This window comes from Grampus griseus (genome assembly GCF_964374135.1).
Source record: "Grampus griseus genome assembly, chromosome: 11".
Classification (NCBI taxonomy): Eukaryota; Metazoa; Chordata; class Mammalia; order Artiodactyla; family Delphinidae; genus Grampus; species Grampus griseus.
The window spans coordinates 71,209,400-71,223,599 of record NC_139005.1 but is presented as its reverse complement, the minus strand read 5'-3'; the positions used below and the strand labels follow the sequence as shown (position 1 = coordinate 71,223,599).

The 14,200-nt window shown below is 32.0% G+C and overlaps 1 protein-coding gene across 1 annotated transcript in view; it reads right to left on the bottom strand.

Annotated features, from left to right (window-relative positions):
• Window positions 1–353: 353 nt before the first annotated feature.
• The window catches only part of TMTC3 (transmembrane O-mannosyltransferase targeting cadherins 3), a 52,532-nt gene continuing 38,685 nt past the window's right edge, over window positions 354–14,200 (bottom strand). Inside the window, exons 11-14 of the mRNA XM_082666572.1 lie at window positions 11,322–11,425; window positions 9,868–10,037; window positions 7,713–7,939; window positions 354–4,549 (exon numbers count right to left, since the gene is read on the bottom strand). Of these exons, the coding sequence (XP_082522698.1) occupies window positions 3,735–4,549; window positions 7,713–7,939; window positions 9,868–10,037; window positions 11,322–11,425 (1,316 nt within the window). The 3' untranslated portion in view covers window positions 354–3,734. The remainder of the gene's footprint in view (window positions 4,550–7,712; window positions 7,940–9,867; window positions 10,038–11,321; window positions 11,426–14,200) is intronic.

Below are 14,200 nucleotides of genomic sequence, written 5' to 3'. Positions count from 1 at the left end.
AGCAAGTGTGGTACCAGTATGTGAATCCAAGTAGATTCATAACTTAAACTCCTAATTATTTCACTACACTGACTTTCAACTGTGTATGTCTATAAAATTTCACATTTGAGTTTGTCTCATTTTCTTAACTGAGTTTCTGTCACTCTGGGTTGGAAATGTATCACTGTTAGAAACTAAGTTAACATGTACCTTTCTCAGGTCATTGCTTATAAAACTACTGGCCAGCTCTTCTTTCTTTGTGGGGGAAGAAATTTCTTGATATGCTATTATATTTTTCATTTTAACACTAAAAGGCAATTCAGGATAAGGTTTTAAAAAGTATCAATTTAATACTGAATATTTAGAAATATGGTACACACAGACACCACAGTAATATAAAATGCATACAATTATCAACTATTTTATGAAAACTTAACATGGATGGCTGACATCTTCCAACAGATAAAACTCTAGACAAAGGTACCAGATATATTTGAGTTTTCATTTTAAATATGATTTAGTCATGCAATTAGGTTTTTAAAAAAATAAATATGACAAATATATGGATTTCTGAAGTATAAACTGACATACAAATCTATATATTTTCATATTTTTCATTAAAGCATCCTTAAAGAAGCATTCTGTAACATGAAGTTGAGAGCTCAAATTAGATGAAAGGCATGAGGTTTTAATAGAACTGAGTAATTCACATACCAAACATCTACATAAAAGTAAAGACAAAATTGCAAACATATTTGCTTTATCCTCCAAGTCATCAACTTCATAAAATTACTTACTGGAATAATTATTATAAGATAAAATTCCCAGTTCTGAATGTTAGTAAGGACACACATATAGGAGCAATATGAGAAAAAGTTTCTTTTGTAAAACAGCAAGAACTAAAACTACATCCCCTTATTAGTACATAAACCTATGATAAGCTTTCTTTTTCAAACTTACAGATGCTCACAACTGTGAAACACAGGTTAGTGAATTGGGCTAAAATGTCCCTACCCTCCATTTCCCCCAAATGGCAGCTTCAAAGGAAAAACTATCCATTGACTTTTTCACCTCAACAGCTTGAATAAAATTTATATTATGAATTTAAAAAGAAAAAATAATCACCTCACACATAAGCAAACTTGATGGAACTTAAGATGGAATAAATACTAGGTATCAGAAGAGCATATTCCTTAATGGAAGTTAAAACATCAAAATTAATTGGATTATGTCACTAATTTAAAAGTTAACACAGGAGAGATAAGAGGATTTTCTTCAACGAATTTAGAACAGTGGTCCCTAATCCTGACTACAAATTAGAGAGCCTTTGGAAAAACTGAAGCATGGCTCTACCCATAAGAAATTCAGATTTAATTGTTGTAGGGTGGGGTCTAGATGATTCTAATATGAAATGAGGGTTGAGAAACAACTGATTTGGAAAAGTTATTGATTACTCAGGGTGAATTTGATTTAAATAAATTATTCAAAATATGAGCACTTCCTACATGATAGGCACTGTTCTAAGTGCTAATGTGGAGAAAATTCTTTTTTCTATAAAAATCATTGGATATTAATATATCTTTTATCTTTTGAATAGTTACATAATTTTATTAAATTATTACTCAAAGCTTTTATTACGGTCTGCTGTCATAAAAGATTTCCTTCTACTTTTTTGAACTATCCTCAGTTGATACTATAACAGAATAGATCAAACTCAAACTTCTTCTCAAGATATATGTAGAGAATGTAACAATAACAGTTTCATTTTTCAAGTCATGGTATATGAGGTATTCTCCACCTTATATCTGGAGTCACAAAGCTATAATTTAAAAACTGAAATCAGGTATTGCTTTAATGAATCAAAAATGTACTACCATTGATGTCAGTGCTTGCTTTATATTGCCTAAAAAATAATCTATGACAGCGCCTCAGAGAACCTAGTAAGAGTAGGTCTTTAATACAGACCATGTTTCTTATGACCTATTTATAAAACATCCCTTTAAGAAAAAAGTTACAGGAATATGGGTTTTGAAACATAATTAGAAATTCATTATTTCAAAGGAACAGAAATAAAGTTTTTGAAATGCTACATAATTAGAAATTAGTTACTATCCCAAGACGATAGCTTGAGCTTTAACATTTTAAATTAAAGCCAACTTTATTAGGTATTATAAAAATGCATTTTAACTCATGAAAAAAGTCAGATTTAATAAATTTGATTTGTATCTACTCTTCAAACTAACATTTTTCAGGTTTAAATTTGCTAAAACCAACTGATTAATTTATTAATCATATACTAGGCTAATTATCTTTTTTCTAGCTGGACAACAGGCCAAAACTGACGAAATTTTGGTTCAACCATAATATATGCATGTATAGAAAAATGCAATAGCAATTTATTTTCCATACTTGATGGACTTAAAACAGCATTAAATTTTTTTTTTTTTGCTGTACGCGGGCCTCTCACTGTTGCGGCCTCTCCCGTTGCGGAGCACAGGCTCCGGACACGCAGGCTCAGCGGCCATGGCTCAGGGGGCTAGCTGCTCCGCGGCATGTGGGATCTTCCCAGACCGGGGCACGAACCCGTGTCCCCTGCATCAGCAGGCAGACTCTCAACCACTGCGCCACCAGGGAAGCCCCAACAGCGTTAAGTTTTTTGTGGAAGCTCAGTAGTCAAAATAAATACTTAATAAAAATATACACCATAAGATATCAAGAACTTAGTGTTTAAAAATAAACTTTGTCACATTGTTTTGCCTTCAGTTAAACAGAACTCAATTTAGGTATCTAAGGTATCTAAGAATAATTAAGGTATGTTTTTGGAAACAAAATTAAAATTCAAGTAACACTAGAAAGATAACACTAAGATGAAAGAGAAACTTACTATGTTTTAGCTCAAAAGTTTAATCAAGTTATAGCTACTGGGACTTCTCAATATGACTATGACCCTCATAAACAGGAATAGTTTGGGAAACAAAAGTCAAAGAGTCATGATTATGTGGTTCATGCTGTGAAACCCTCAGTACGTAAAAAAATGAAAATACAGTATATATGAGCACCATCAGAAATGTGTGTGCGTATATGTATTTCAAACTTTACCTGATTAAAAATTGCCATTTAGAGTGAAGGACAAGCACACAGTTACGAAAATACATTCTTAAGCTAACATGTCATACGACTTATTTTAAAATGTTTAATCTGGCGTTCCTTCTAAAAATCAAAAAAAGAATACAACATAAAGAAAGCCAGCCAGCATTCTTTTGTAGTGCAAAGTCCCTTGGAAATAGAAGGTTACTGAAGAAAAAGAATGTGTTCAATAAGTGTTTTCAAATCCATAGTCAAATTCCAATATTTAAAGGAAAAATGAAGTTAACTAATAAATATGAATTCACAGAATAAACCAGCACATGTTGGATTTGCCCCCATGGGATTACCATTCAGGCCTCAGATTATTTTTAACTGAGGGTAATCAATGTTATTCTGCTGAAAGAATCTTCCTTCTATAAGAAAATATACAAATTTCCCATCTGTAATTTCTGCTATAGTCACCAAAACTCTAAAAACTACTGTTATATATAATACATACCCTGGGGTAATGAAAGGGTCTTTAATGAAAATCTTATTTTGATCCTACGTAGAGGCAGCTTATGATAGACTGTTAGTATCCTTGCTATTTTTCAAAGCTCTCAGTATAAGTAATCACATGATATAGACTGAAGTTCTTTGAAACCACTGTCACGTGATAAAGGGTAATGCTATTCACCATTTAAAATACGTTCAATCTCTTCTAGTCTTTTTAAAGCAGCAACTCTTTTCTTCTCAATTTCTTTGATTTCTTTTGTTGTTTTGTGGGGGGTTTCTTTGTCTGTATTTTTTCCTAACTGTTTGTTGGATTTCGACTGACTTTTATTATCACTTGTTTTTATTATCTGTATGGGTCTGGGTTTACTTTTGATTTCTTTTTCATTTTCAGTTGGAATTTTGTCTCCTTCTATACCTGAAGTCTTACCAGCTGGGAATACTGGCTGTTCTACAAAACTAGATGAAGAAATTTTATCCCTGACTATATTCAAATGGCGTTGAATATATTCTTCATGTGGTGCTAATGCCAATGTTTCAACCAGGCATCTTTCAGCTTTTAATAAGTCCTTCTCTTCAAAATAAACAACACAAAGATTGTGTCTTCCTTGCACATTGCTTGGATCCATCTCCAAAATCTTTTCAAAACATTTTTTTGCTCCAAGTATATCTTTCTTTTGATTCATCAGAATGTCTCCTTTTAAAATGAGACCTTTGATATGATCAGGATAGTATCTGAGTAACTCTTCCAAGATTGGCAAAGCCATTAATTCCTTTGCAGTCTGAGAATACAGGAGAGCCAGATTAAACAGAGCACTTCTGAAATCGGCTTGTAATTTTATGGCTTTCTTCATCCACATCTCTGCTTCAGTGTCCTTTTTGTCATCCATGGCAAGCATTCCCAGATTGAAATAACCATTAGCATCTAGTGGCTCCTCATTTACATAGCTTAGAAGTCGTTTTCTAGCTTCAGGTCTGAGTTTAACCTCACCTAAGAATTTAAAAAGAAAAAAAATTATACTATGAGCAAATGAATAAGTCTGAGGAACAAAGCCACTTGCAAGTATTTATCTAGATTACAAAAAGACAGCATCAAAACAATTAATTGCTGTGCCTAAATTAAAAAGCAGAAAGAAAAAATCTCAAAGTTTTCATAGGAAAGATGTATATGAAGCACTGAAATGGTAGCTCATTTCCTTTCCTTTAAAACAGTAAAAGTGCCTCAAAAACTAAAAGGGGAGCCAAAGCAATCTTGAGGGGAAAAAAACGGAGCTGGAGGAATCAGACTCCCTGACTTCAGACTATATTACAAAGCCACAGTAATCAAGACAATATGGTACTGTCACAAACACAGAGATATAGATCAGTGGAACAGGATAGAAAGCTGAGAGATAAACCCACACATATACGGTCAACTAATCTACAACAAAGGAGGCAAGGATAAAAAATGGCGAAAAGACAGTCTCTTCAATAAGTGGTGCTGGGAAAACTGGACAGCTACACATAAAAGAATGAAATTAGAACACTCCCTAACACCACAGACAAGAATAAACTCAAAATGGATTAGAGACCTAAATGTAAGACCGGACATGATAAAACTCTTAGAGGAAAACATAGGAAGAACACTCTTTGACATAAATCACAGCAAGATCTTTTTTTGACCCACCTCCTAGAGTAATAGAAATACAACCAAAAATAAACAGATGGGACCTACTGAAACTTAAAAGCTTTTACACAGCAAAGGAAACTATATACAAAATGAAAAGACAACCCTCAGAATGGGAGAAAATATTTGCCAATGAATCAACAGATAAAGGATTAATCTCCAAAATATATAAATAGCTCATGCAGCTCAATATTAAAAAAAAAAACCCAATCAAAAAATGGGCAGAAGACCTAAATAGATATCTCTCCAAAGAAGACATACAGATGGCCAAGAGGCACATGAAAAGCTGCTCAACATCACAAATTATTAGAGAAATGCAAATCAAAACTACAATGAGGTATCATCTCACACCGGTTAGAATGGGCATTATCAGAAAATCTACAAACAACAAATGCTGGAGAGGCTGTGCAGAAAAGGGAAGCCTCTTGCACTGTTGGTGGGAATGTAAATTGATACAGCCACTATGGAGAACAGTATGGAGGTTCCTTAAAAAACTAAAAATAGAATTACCATGTGACCCAGCAATCCCACTACTGGGCATTTACCCAGAGAAAACCATAATTCAGAAAGACACATGTGCCCCAATGTTCACTGCACCACTATTTACAATAGCCAGGTCATGGAAGCAACCTAAATGCCCATCAACCGGCAAATGGATAAAGAAGATGTGCTACATATATAAAATGGAATATTACTCAGCCATAAAAAGGAATGAAATTGGGTCATTTGTAGAGATGTGGATGGACCTAGAGACTGATACAGAGTGAAGTAAGCTAGAAAGAGAAAAACAAATATCATATATTAACACATATATGTGGAATCTAGAAAAATGGTACAGATGAACCGGTTTGCAAGGCAGAAATAGAGACAGAGATGTAGAGAAAAATGTATGGACACCAAGGGGGGCAAGTTGGGGGTTGGTGGTTGTGGGATGAATTGGGAGATTGGGATTGACATGTATAAAATAGATAACTAATAAGAACCTGCTGTATAAAATATAAATTTTAAAAAAACACGAAAACATATAAACAAACAAAAAAACAAACTAAAAGGGATGAAATATCTCCTGATAGTTTAGATTCTAACTGGGAGTAGACGAAGAATAGAGAATTAAGAGGAAGAGGCATGGGATTTGCCAACAAAAACAAATGTTCAATCTTGATTCTGTTAATTTTATGCACTAAACAAATTATTAACTTGTCTGGGTTAACCTACTGAATTTTCTAATAATTACATGAGATATATAAAAAATGCTCAGTAAATAGTAACTATGACTGGATAAACAAAATGTTCTAGTCTTATTAAATCAGATATTTTCTGTATGTTATTTAAAATTTTTTAGTACTTTTCAAAGGTAAAAATACACCATTATATATAAAGCCTATGTCCAATGTCTCACTCCACATAAATCAGGTTTTAGGAAACAAATATTTTATTGAGATAATTTCTATTGCAAATAAATACAAAAAAATTCAATTTCTAAAACTACACACCCCAGGGTGCAATCTTGTGTCAGATAATGGGCACCTTTCATGATTACTAAGGTTAGCTAACTTTACAAAAACATTAGTTTCCTAAACTTAGCTTTTTTGAATAACAGACATAAAGATCTTCCTCTATTCTTTTATGTGACAATATGATAAATAAAGAAAATGTGAAATAAATCAGTAGGCTTAAGTTCTTGTCTTGGACTAGGTACTAACCTAGCCATATAAAGTTAGGGTAGTTATTACATCTGTTTGGTCCTGACTCTCTAATCTACAAAACAGATGACTGGCAAAAACAAACTCAAAGGCCCTCTTTAGCTATAAAATATGATTCTTACATTTTTTGCAAAAGTTTTATAAAAGTATCTAACAATTAATATAGAGATTTTTCCAAACATAAAAATTAAGATTATAAATTATATATATTGCCTTCTGAAGCCGTACTAAAATATATCAAAGATCCTGATTTATTGTGATGAATAATTTAGTTTTGCTAAATTTATAGAAAATATAGGAAATTATAATAACGTCTCAGAAAACAGTAAAACGATACAAAATGATATCAAAAGTATTTGGACTTACAAATCAAGAGAAAATAGAATACTATTTTGTCTAAAACATATAATGCTCTTGGCTCCCTAGAAATAATTACCTAAAAATTTTTACAAATTCAGATTATTTGAATAGTATGATATTTATACATAAGATATATTTCCATGAATAAAATGACAAAATAGATAAATATGGTATTGCTTAATAGACTGTCTGAAAAATCAGTTTTAACATATACCAGAAGAACTAACAATTAGTATTGTCATATATGTTAAGGCTATTACTTGAAAAGTTTACTTCAAGTATTTTAAATATTCTTCTTATAAATTATTTATGCAGTTTTGATGTAAACCATCCATTCATAAAATGTTTGCTGGGGGTAAGATTAGGTTTTATTATATTTCAAACTAGAATATGTTTAAATATAGAAATATTTTGAAAAAACATACCTGATTCTTGCATTAATATAGCAGAATTGAATAACGCTAGCTTATGCTTTGGATTTAGTTCTAAAGCATGATTAAAGTTTTTTAGGGCTTCATTTGGTTCTTTAAGTTCAATATGAACAATCGCCAAGTTGTACCAAAGATCTGCATTGTTTTTGTCCAGCTCTAGTGCTTTAAGATATGCTTCTTTTGCTTTGACAGGTTTATTCATTTTTAAAAGCAATTCTCCTCTGTGGAAAAATCAAACACAAGCTTTACTTACATTACTGTGTCAGTCTATAGATACTATTTTTCACAAGTTTTAAGCTTTTCCACATATTCACAGCTTTCCTTTTAACTTAGGTTTTTAAAATTTTCTTTTAAAAATAACAAACTGTCCTTAAACCTGAACACATTAGTTTAGCAAATTTGGCTTGATACGTTTTCAAATATTTTTAAAGAAGGAAAGAGCATGCCTGACGCTAGAGAGTAAGATGTCGGGAGGTATCAAAGAAAGGGGAACAGAGAAAATATATTCTTTGAATATATCTTGAAAAACAGCAGACTAGTCTACATCAGAAAAATGATAGCAACTAGAGTGGGAGATTAATTTGTCAGATGAAGTAACAGCGTTTGAAGAAGGAATATAAATACAGTAGTGATGGGGAAATTCCAGTATTCAAATCTGTTAGCAATGTCTCACTATACAAAAAGAAGAACATTAGAAATTGTTTACCCCTTAAAATTACTTAGTTTTCTTCGATGTATTCTTATAAAATGACCATTCATTAAAAAGAAAAGGAATTTAAAAAGCCGATCTGGTAGGATGGAAGGGCAATAGTGCCACCTGTAGATACTTTTGAGGAACACATCTGAAACTAATGATCACAGTTTGAAAATCATTTTAGAAATCATTCTAATATGGTTACATTTTCTGTTACAGAGCTTAAAAAAGTCATTTTTAAATACGTGCAAATCAGTTTAAGTACTGAAATGAGTTACTTTTATTATAATACTACTCTTTCTTGAAGTATTAGCATAGGCATGAAATCAAATAAACTAATATTCCCAATTTCTAGAATAAGTGTCCAAAATGTGATTTTTTTTTTGCGTTACACGGGCCTCTCACTGTTGTGGCCTCTCCCGTCGCGGAGCACAGGCTCCGGACGCGCAGGCTCAGCGGCCATGGCTCATGGGCGCAGCAGCTCCGCGGCATGTGGGATCTTCCCGGACCGGGGAACGAACCCGTGTCCCCTGCATCGGCAGGCGGACTCTCAACCACTGCGCCACCAGGGAAGCCCCAAAATGTGATTTCTTTAAATGCAGAGATTATTAATTCTTTATAAATTAACATATGACACGTTTTATTTATAGAAACAACCCCAGTAAACTTAGTGAATTTCAGCAAGTACTAGATAAGGCTGAACAAAGACAGCTTCCAGCTATGAACGGATTTCATTTCAAAAACTTAAATTCTGAATGCATTTTCCCCATATAAACAATGTGACAAATTATAATTAGGTTTCTGGAGCACGCTGCAAAACAAAGTTTAACATAAAATTTTCCTCAGGTACAATACAAATGATAAGACTTACATGAGAAAATATATCAACTTCTAATATCAAATTCTAATATTACAAAAATTTTTTTACTGGCAACTAAAAAGTTTCTTTGTAGTAACAATAACCAGTCAATTCTCAGTATTAATTTAAGAAAGCTCTTGAGAGTTTGATATTATATAATTATTTCTTAATTTTATATATAATGATTTCTTAATTATACAATGATTTCTTAATTATTCTATAATAATTAAGAATAACTTCTTGTAAAAATAATTATTTTGTAATAATTAAGAATTATAAAAGGTAAATTTCAGCTGTTTTAAATAAAAGTGAATTTGTAATGAGAAGCAAATGAAATTAAAGAGGAGCTTTTCCTACCCTTCCTTTTGTATAAATAAACCTAAGTTTGCTATTATAAGTTATGGACTTCCTTGTCAATTTAAAATGAAATCAATTAAATTTGTTAGTCTAAAACAGGCTGTATTTCTATGCTCTTGGTTGCTAACTAAGATTTACTAGAAGAAGAAAAAAAAGCCAAATTAGTCAAAATAGCTTAAAAGTATATGCAGGTGCAGCTTTAATCTTCTATAGTGAAAGCCTAAAGCGAACTACAACACCTGCTAATGTAAGCCTGCTTGAAGTCGGGTCTCATGCTTATTGCTTGTCGGTACAGCTGATCCGCTTCTTCCAGTCGGGACTCATTTGCTCGTATCAGGTTGGCCAGATTAATGTAAACATTTAAGTGGTTAGGTGCAATTCTGGCTGCATATTTTTTACCAGGAATAATCTGTTAAAAAAAGGGGGTTTTTATAATTTGACATTTCAGTACCAAATAAAATCTGAAGTAAGTAGTCCTAGTGTTTTATTTAAAATTTACATAGAACATAAAAAGACACACTGCAATACTAAAATAATACATAAAAAATGTGAAATAATCTGCAGTATCCACAAAATGTAAGTAAAATAATTAATGTTTAGTAGCAATGAAGGTTGTATTTTTTCACTCATGCCAGCTCAACAGATTACTGTTAGATTTTTATATATGTATTATTTTATGAAGTCATAGAAATCAGAACTTCTAGAGGCTAAGGTCCCTTAGTATGTTTGAGTCAGACCAGGAATAGAACTTGGATCTTTTCTCTCAGTCTACTGTATTTGTTACACTATGTCAGCTTTCATGTTGTCAGCAAAATATTTACTGGTTGTGATAACAGGGTAGTTAATTTTACTTCAGAGCTATAGTAAACCCTCACTTGTTTGGTGGAGTTAGGAAATAAAATTCTCTAATTAACTGATTATTCAGGTTAAGTAAAGGTTATTATATATAATATATATGAACCCAAATTCTCAATGAACATAATAAATTATATCTGATAAAAATCTTTATTGAACAGAATTTAACTTTAGGATCTTAGGACTGAAATAATTCTTAATGTATCATGTGGTCCAACTCTATTTTTAAAACATTTAGCAAACTGTCAAATCATTTCAATATTACTACTGTTATTAATACAGTATTAATAATATAAACTACAATTGAGAAAACTGTAGCCCAGGGTAAACTATCTTTGCAGATTACACACAGCTAGCTGGCCAAGGGCAGTATCAGATTTTCTAACTTTGACTTTGTATTGCGGATAGCCAAGAAATCTTGTACTTGTGACATTATAGCAAATGATGGGCACAGGACAGCAACAGAGATGTATCCACTCATTTTATCACTTTGTTTTCTTCATTTATTTCTTGATAGGAGTAATGTTGAATTTAGTGCTTACTGCACATAAATAAAATTCTTTTCATTTAAAGTCACTTAACTCATAAATAACTTGTAATCAAAAATATCTAAAATTCATAATATCATAATTTGGTTTTCACAGACTATAAATTTTAAGTGAGCTATGAAAGTGAATGTAATCTTTTATAACACTTACAGTAATAGATGGTTCACTGGACAACTTACTTTTAATATCAACAAATTGAAGAATAGATAAAGATTTTCCATTTGGATAATTCTATTCAATATGGACATCTAGCAGACATGACACAATAGAAATAATTTATGACTACTTACTTGAGGCATCAGCGACTTAGCTGTCATATAAGATTCTTCAGCTGCTTTGGTTCTATTTAAATTTTTATAAGTTCTTCCTACATTCATGTGGGCACCAATATCATCTAAAATTAAAAAAAAATCATTTGTTGGCAAATACACTAAATAGCATTCAATGTAAACTACTAAGAAGACATGTTTCTAGAAACAAACACACTAAAGCAAAAGAATGTAAAAGGAGGCAATAGGTCCTGCTTCCTCCTTAAAGCTCTTCTAACACAACTTATTATAACTTATGAGCAAGGCTACACTAGAAAATTATTAAATAAAGTACCATAAGAACAGAAAATACACATATGACATGAAAAAACTATTTGAATGGCTCCTGGAAGGGTTAAGATATGAGAGGGGAGAAATAAAGGTAATGATTAAATTTACATCTTTTTTTTTCCACTATATTTTACTATCCTATACTAAGGCTTACTCTTATTTCCTTAATCTCATAGCTTTGGAATTCACTCAAAAGCAAAAAGGATTTACAAGTGAAAAGGATCACCATGATTACTAGAATTATTTCAAGTATTATAAATAACAAAAATGAATCCATGGTGGCATAGGGGCAAAGAGCCTGTGAAAAAAACTTTGTGACTTTGTTTTTAAAAATTTTTGTGAATGTGGTTGGAGTGCAAGTTATCTGGATTCTATAATATTACTTAAGATGCAGCAGCCCAGATCTCTTAAATGATGATACATTCCCATATAATTTAATTAAAACTTTTAAAAAGGTTGTCTTAATATCAAATCCTCAGCAAATTTATTCAGGGATAGAAAAATATAAAATTAAAATAAAAAAGATATGAGGGTTCATTGTACACTAGTTTTAAGATATACTTCCCAGTAAATATTTCAAAGCTTTGGAATAAAGATAGAAAGAAGGGAGATCTTAAATTAGACAAATTTTACTCAACATGAATCTCTAACAGACATGACAAGGTTTCAAATTATGATTACTACTTGCCTGTGACACCAATGATGATTTTGCAGTTGTGGAATAGTTCTCTGCCTGCAACTCCCAGGACACATAGGGGCCAAGCATATATATTTTAGGCATTCCTCTAGGAGGAGAGTAACAGTCCTAAGATCTTGCTAAATTATGTTTCAGGTTGGCAATTGTGTGCACTGTACAAAAACTGTTAGATGCCATATGGGTTTAGTTAGAGAACTAGGGGACAGGATTGGGGGAAAGAGGTTGATTTCTTGTTTTTAGACATATTGCTGAATCTCATGGGGTCTCAGGAGGTGGTCAAGCCAAAAAAAAAAAAGAAAAGAAGAGGAAAAAAGGCCCAATACTGGCAGCAATTCAGAATACTTGTGTAGCTTTGAAAAATTCAGATACCTTACCCTACCCAGCTCAATCAAAACAGAATCTTCAGGAATAGGATTGCAAAAATGTTTTAAAAAAGTTTCAGAGGCAATTCTGATGTAGATCCAAGGTTGAAATACATTGCATTACCAAGAGTATATAGAGTTTTTGCTCTTATACAGCTCTTTAAAAAAAAACTTTTTTATTGAAGTATAGTTGAATTACAGCATTGTGTTAATTACTGCTGTACAGCAAAGTGACTCAGTTATACATATATACATTCTTTTTCCTATTCTTTTCCATTATGGTTTATCACAGGATATCGAATATAGTTCCCTGTGCTATATACAATAGGACCTTGTTTATCTAAGCTCTTTTTTTTTAAACATCAGATAAATCTATACCATTTACTATAGAGATCAGAAAGTTACCCAGAAAAAACTAAGGGTATATAGAACCTGAAAAAATTATTTACACAGTAAAAATTTAATCTAAGAAAAGAACAAACTGAAAGTTTAAGTAAATAAAAGTGAAATTATGTCAGGTAAGTATTTAAAATGTTACTGAAAAGAGCCCCAACCAACCTTAGAAAAGAGGTTATCCATTAGGATGAAAGACAAGGCAAATTACTATCTACTAATCAGGTTCTTAGAACTATGGCAAGGAGATACTCTCATCAGTAAAGACTACAGACACTAGAGTAAGGCACCCTTACTTTCTCAAAGAACAAAGATAGCAATCAGACAGCATTTAGCGTCAAAAAAACCTACACAACACAGCTAATAAAATGAAACAATTTTTAAAATAAGTTACAAAGTTTAAGATTCTAGGAGGAAACAGCATTACTGGTAAGGTAAATCTATATTCGAAAAAAAAAAAGGTAAGAAAGCAGGCAAGATATAAAAATCAATTACATTTGAATGACTAAAAAGCTACAGAATTTCAAAAAACAATCTTGCTATTATGAGTGCGCTATCCAAACCAACAGCAGCCTGAATCTAGCAGTCTGTCTTTAATTCAATGTAAACGAGGACTGGCAAATATCAGGCAACTCTGTGCCTAATAATTCTTCAGCCACCAACAGTGAAGTTAAGTATTGTCACACTGATGGCCCAGGCATATGTGTTGCTTTCCAGTTATTTCCTACTCACAAATTTGTCAATTTATTTAAAAAGATATATTTATAAATATCTGGAAACTCCTGAAAACTCTAAAAATCATTTCTACCTTGATGGCATCAAAGTTGAACTAGAAATCCATGATTATTTTCGTTTCAAAGATTTGAAGTTAGATAAAAATGAAATCATTGATTTTAAGGCAAAAATTAACCTTGGAGAAATCTGGTGTTTCTCGAGAAAAACCTACCCTCGTCTTATAAAGGTGTTTACGGAAACTGTAATTCAATTTACAAAAATTTTATCTTGTGAATTGATTTTTTAAAAAAACTTGTAACCTTGATAAAGGAGGCAGGAATGTACAGTGGAGAAAGGACAGCCTCTTCAATAAGTGATGCTGGGAAAACTGGACAGGTACATGT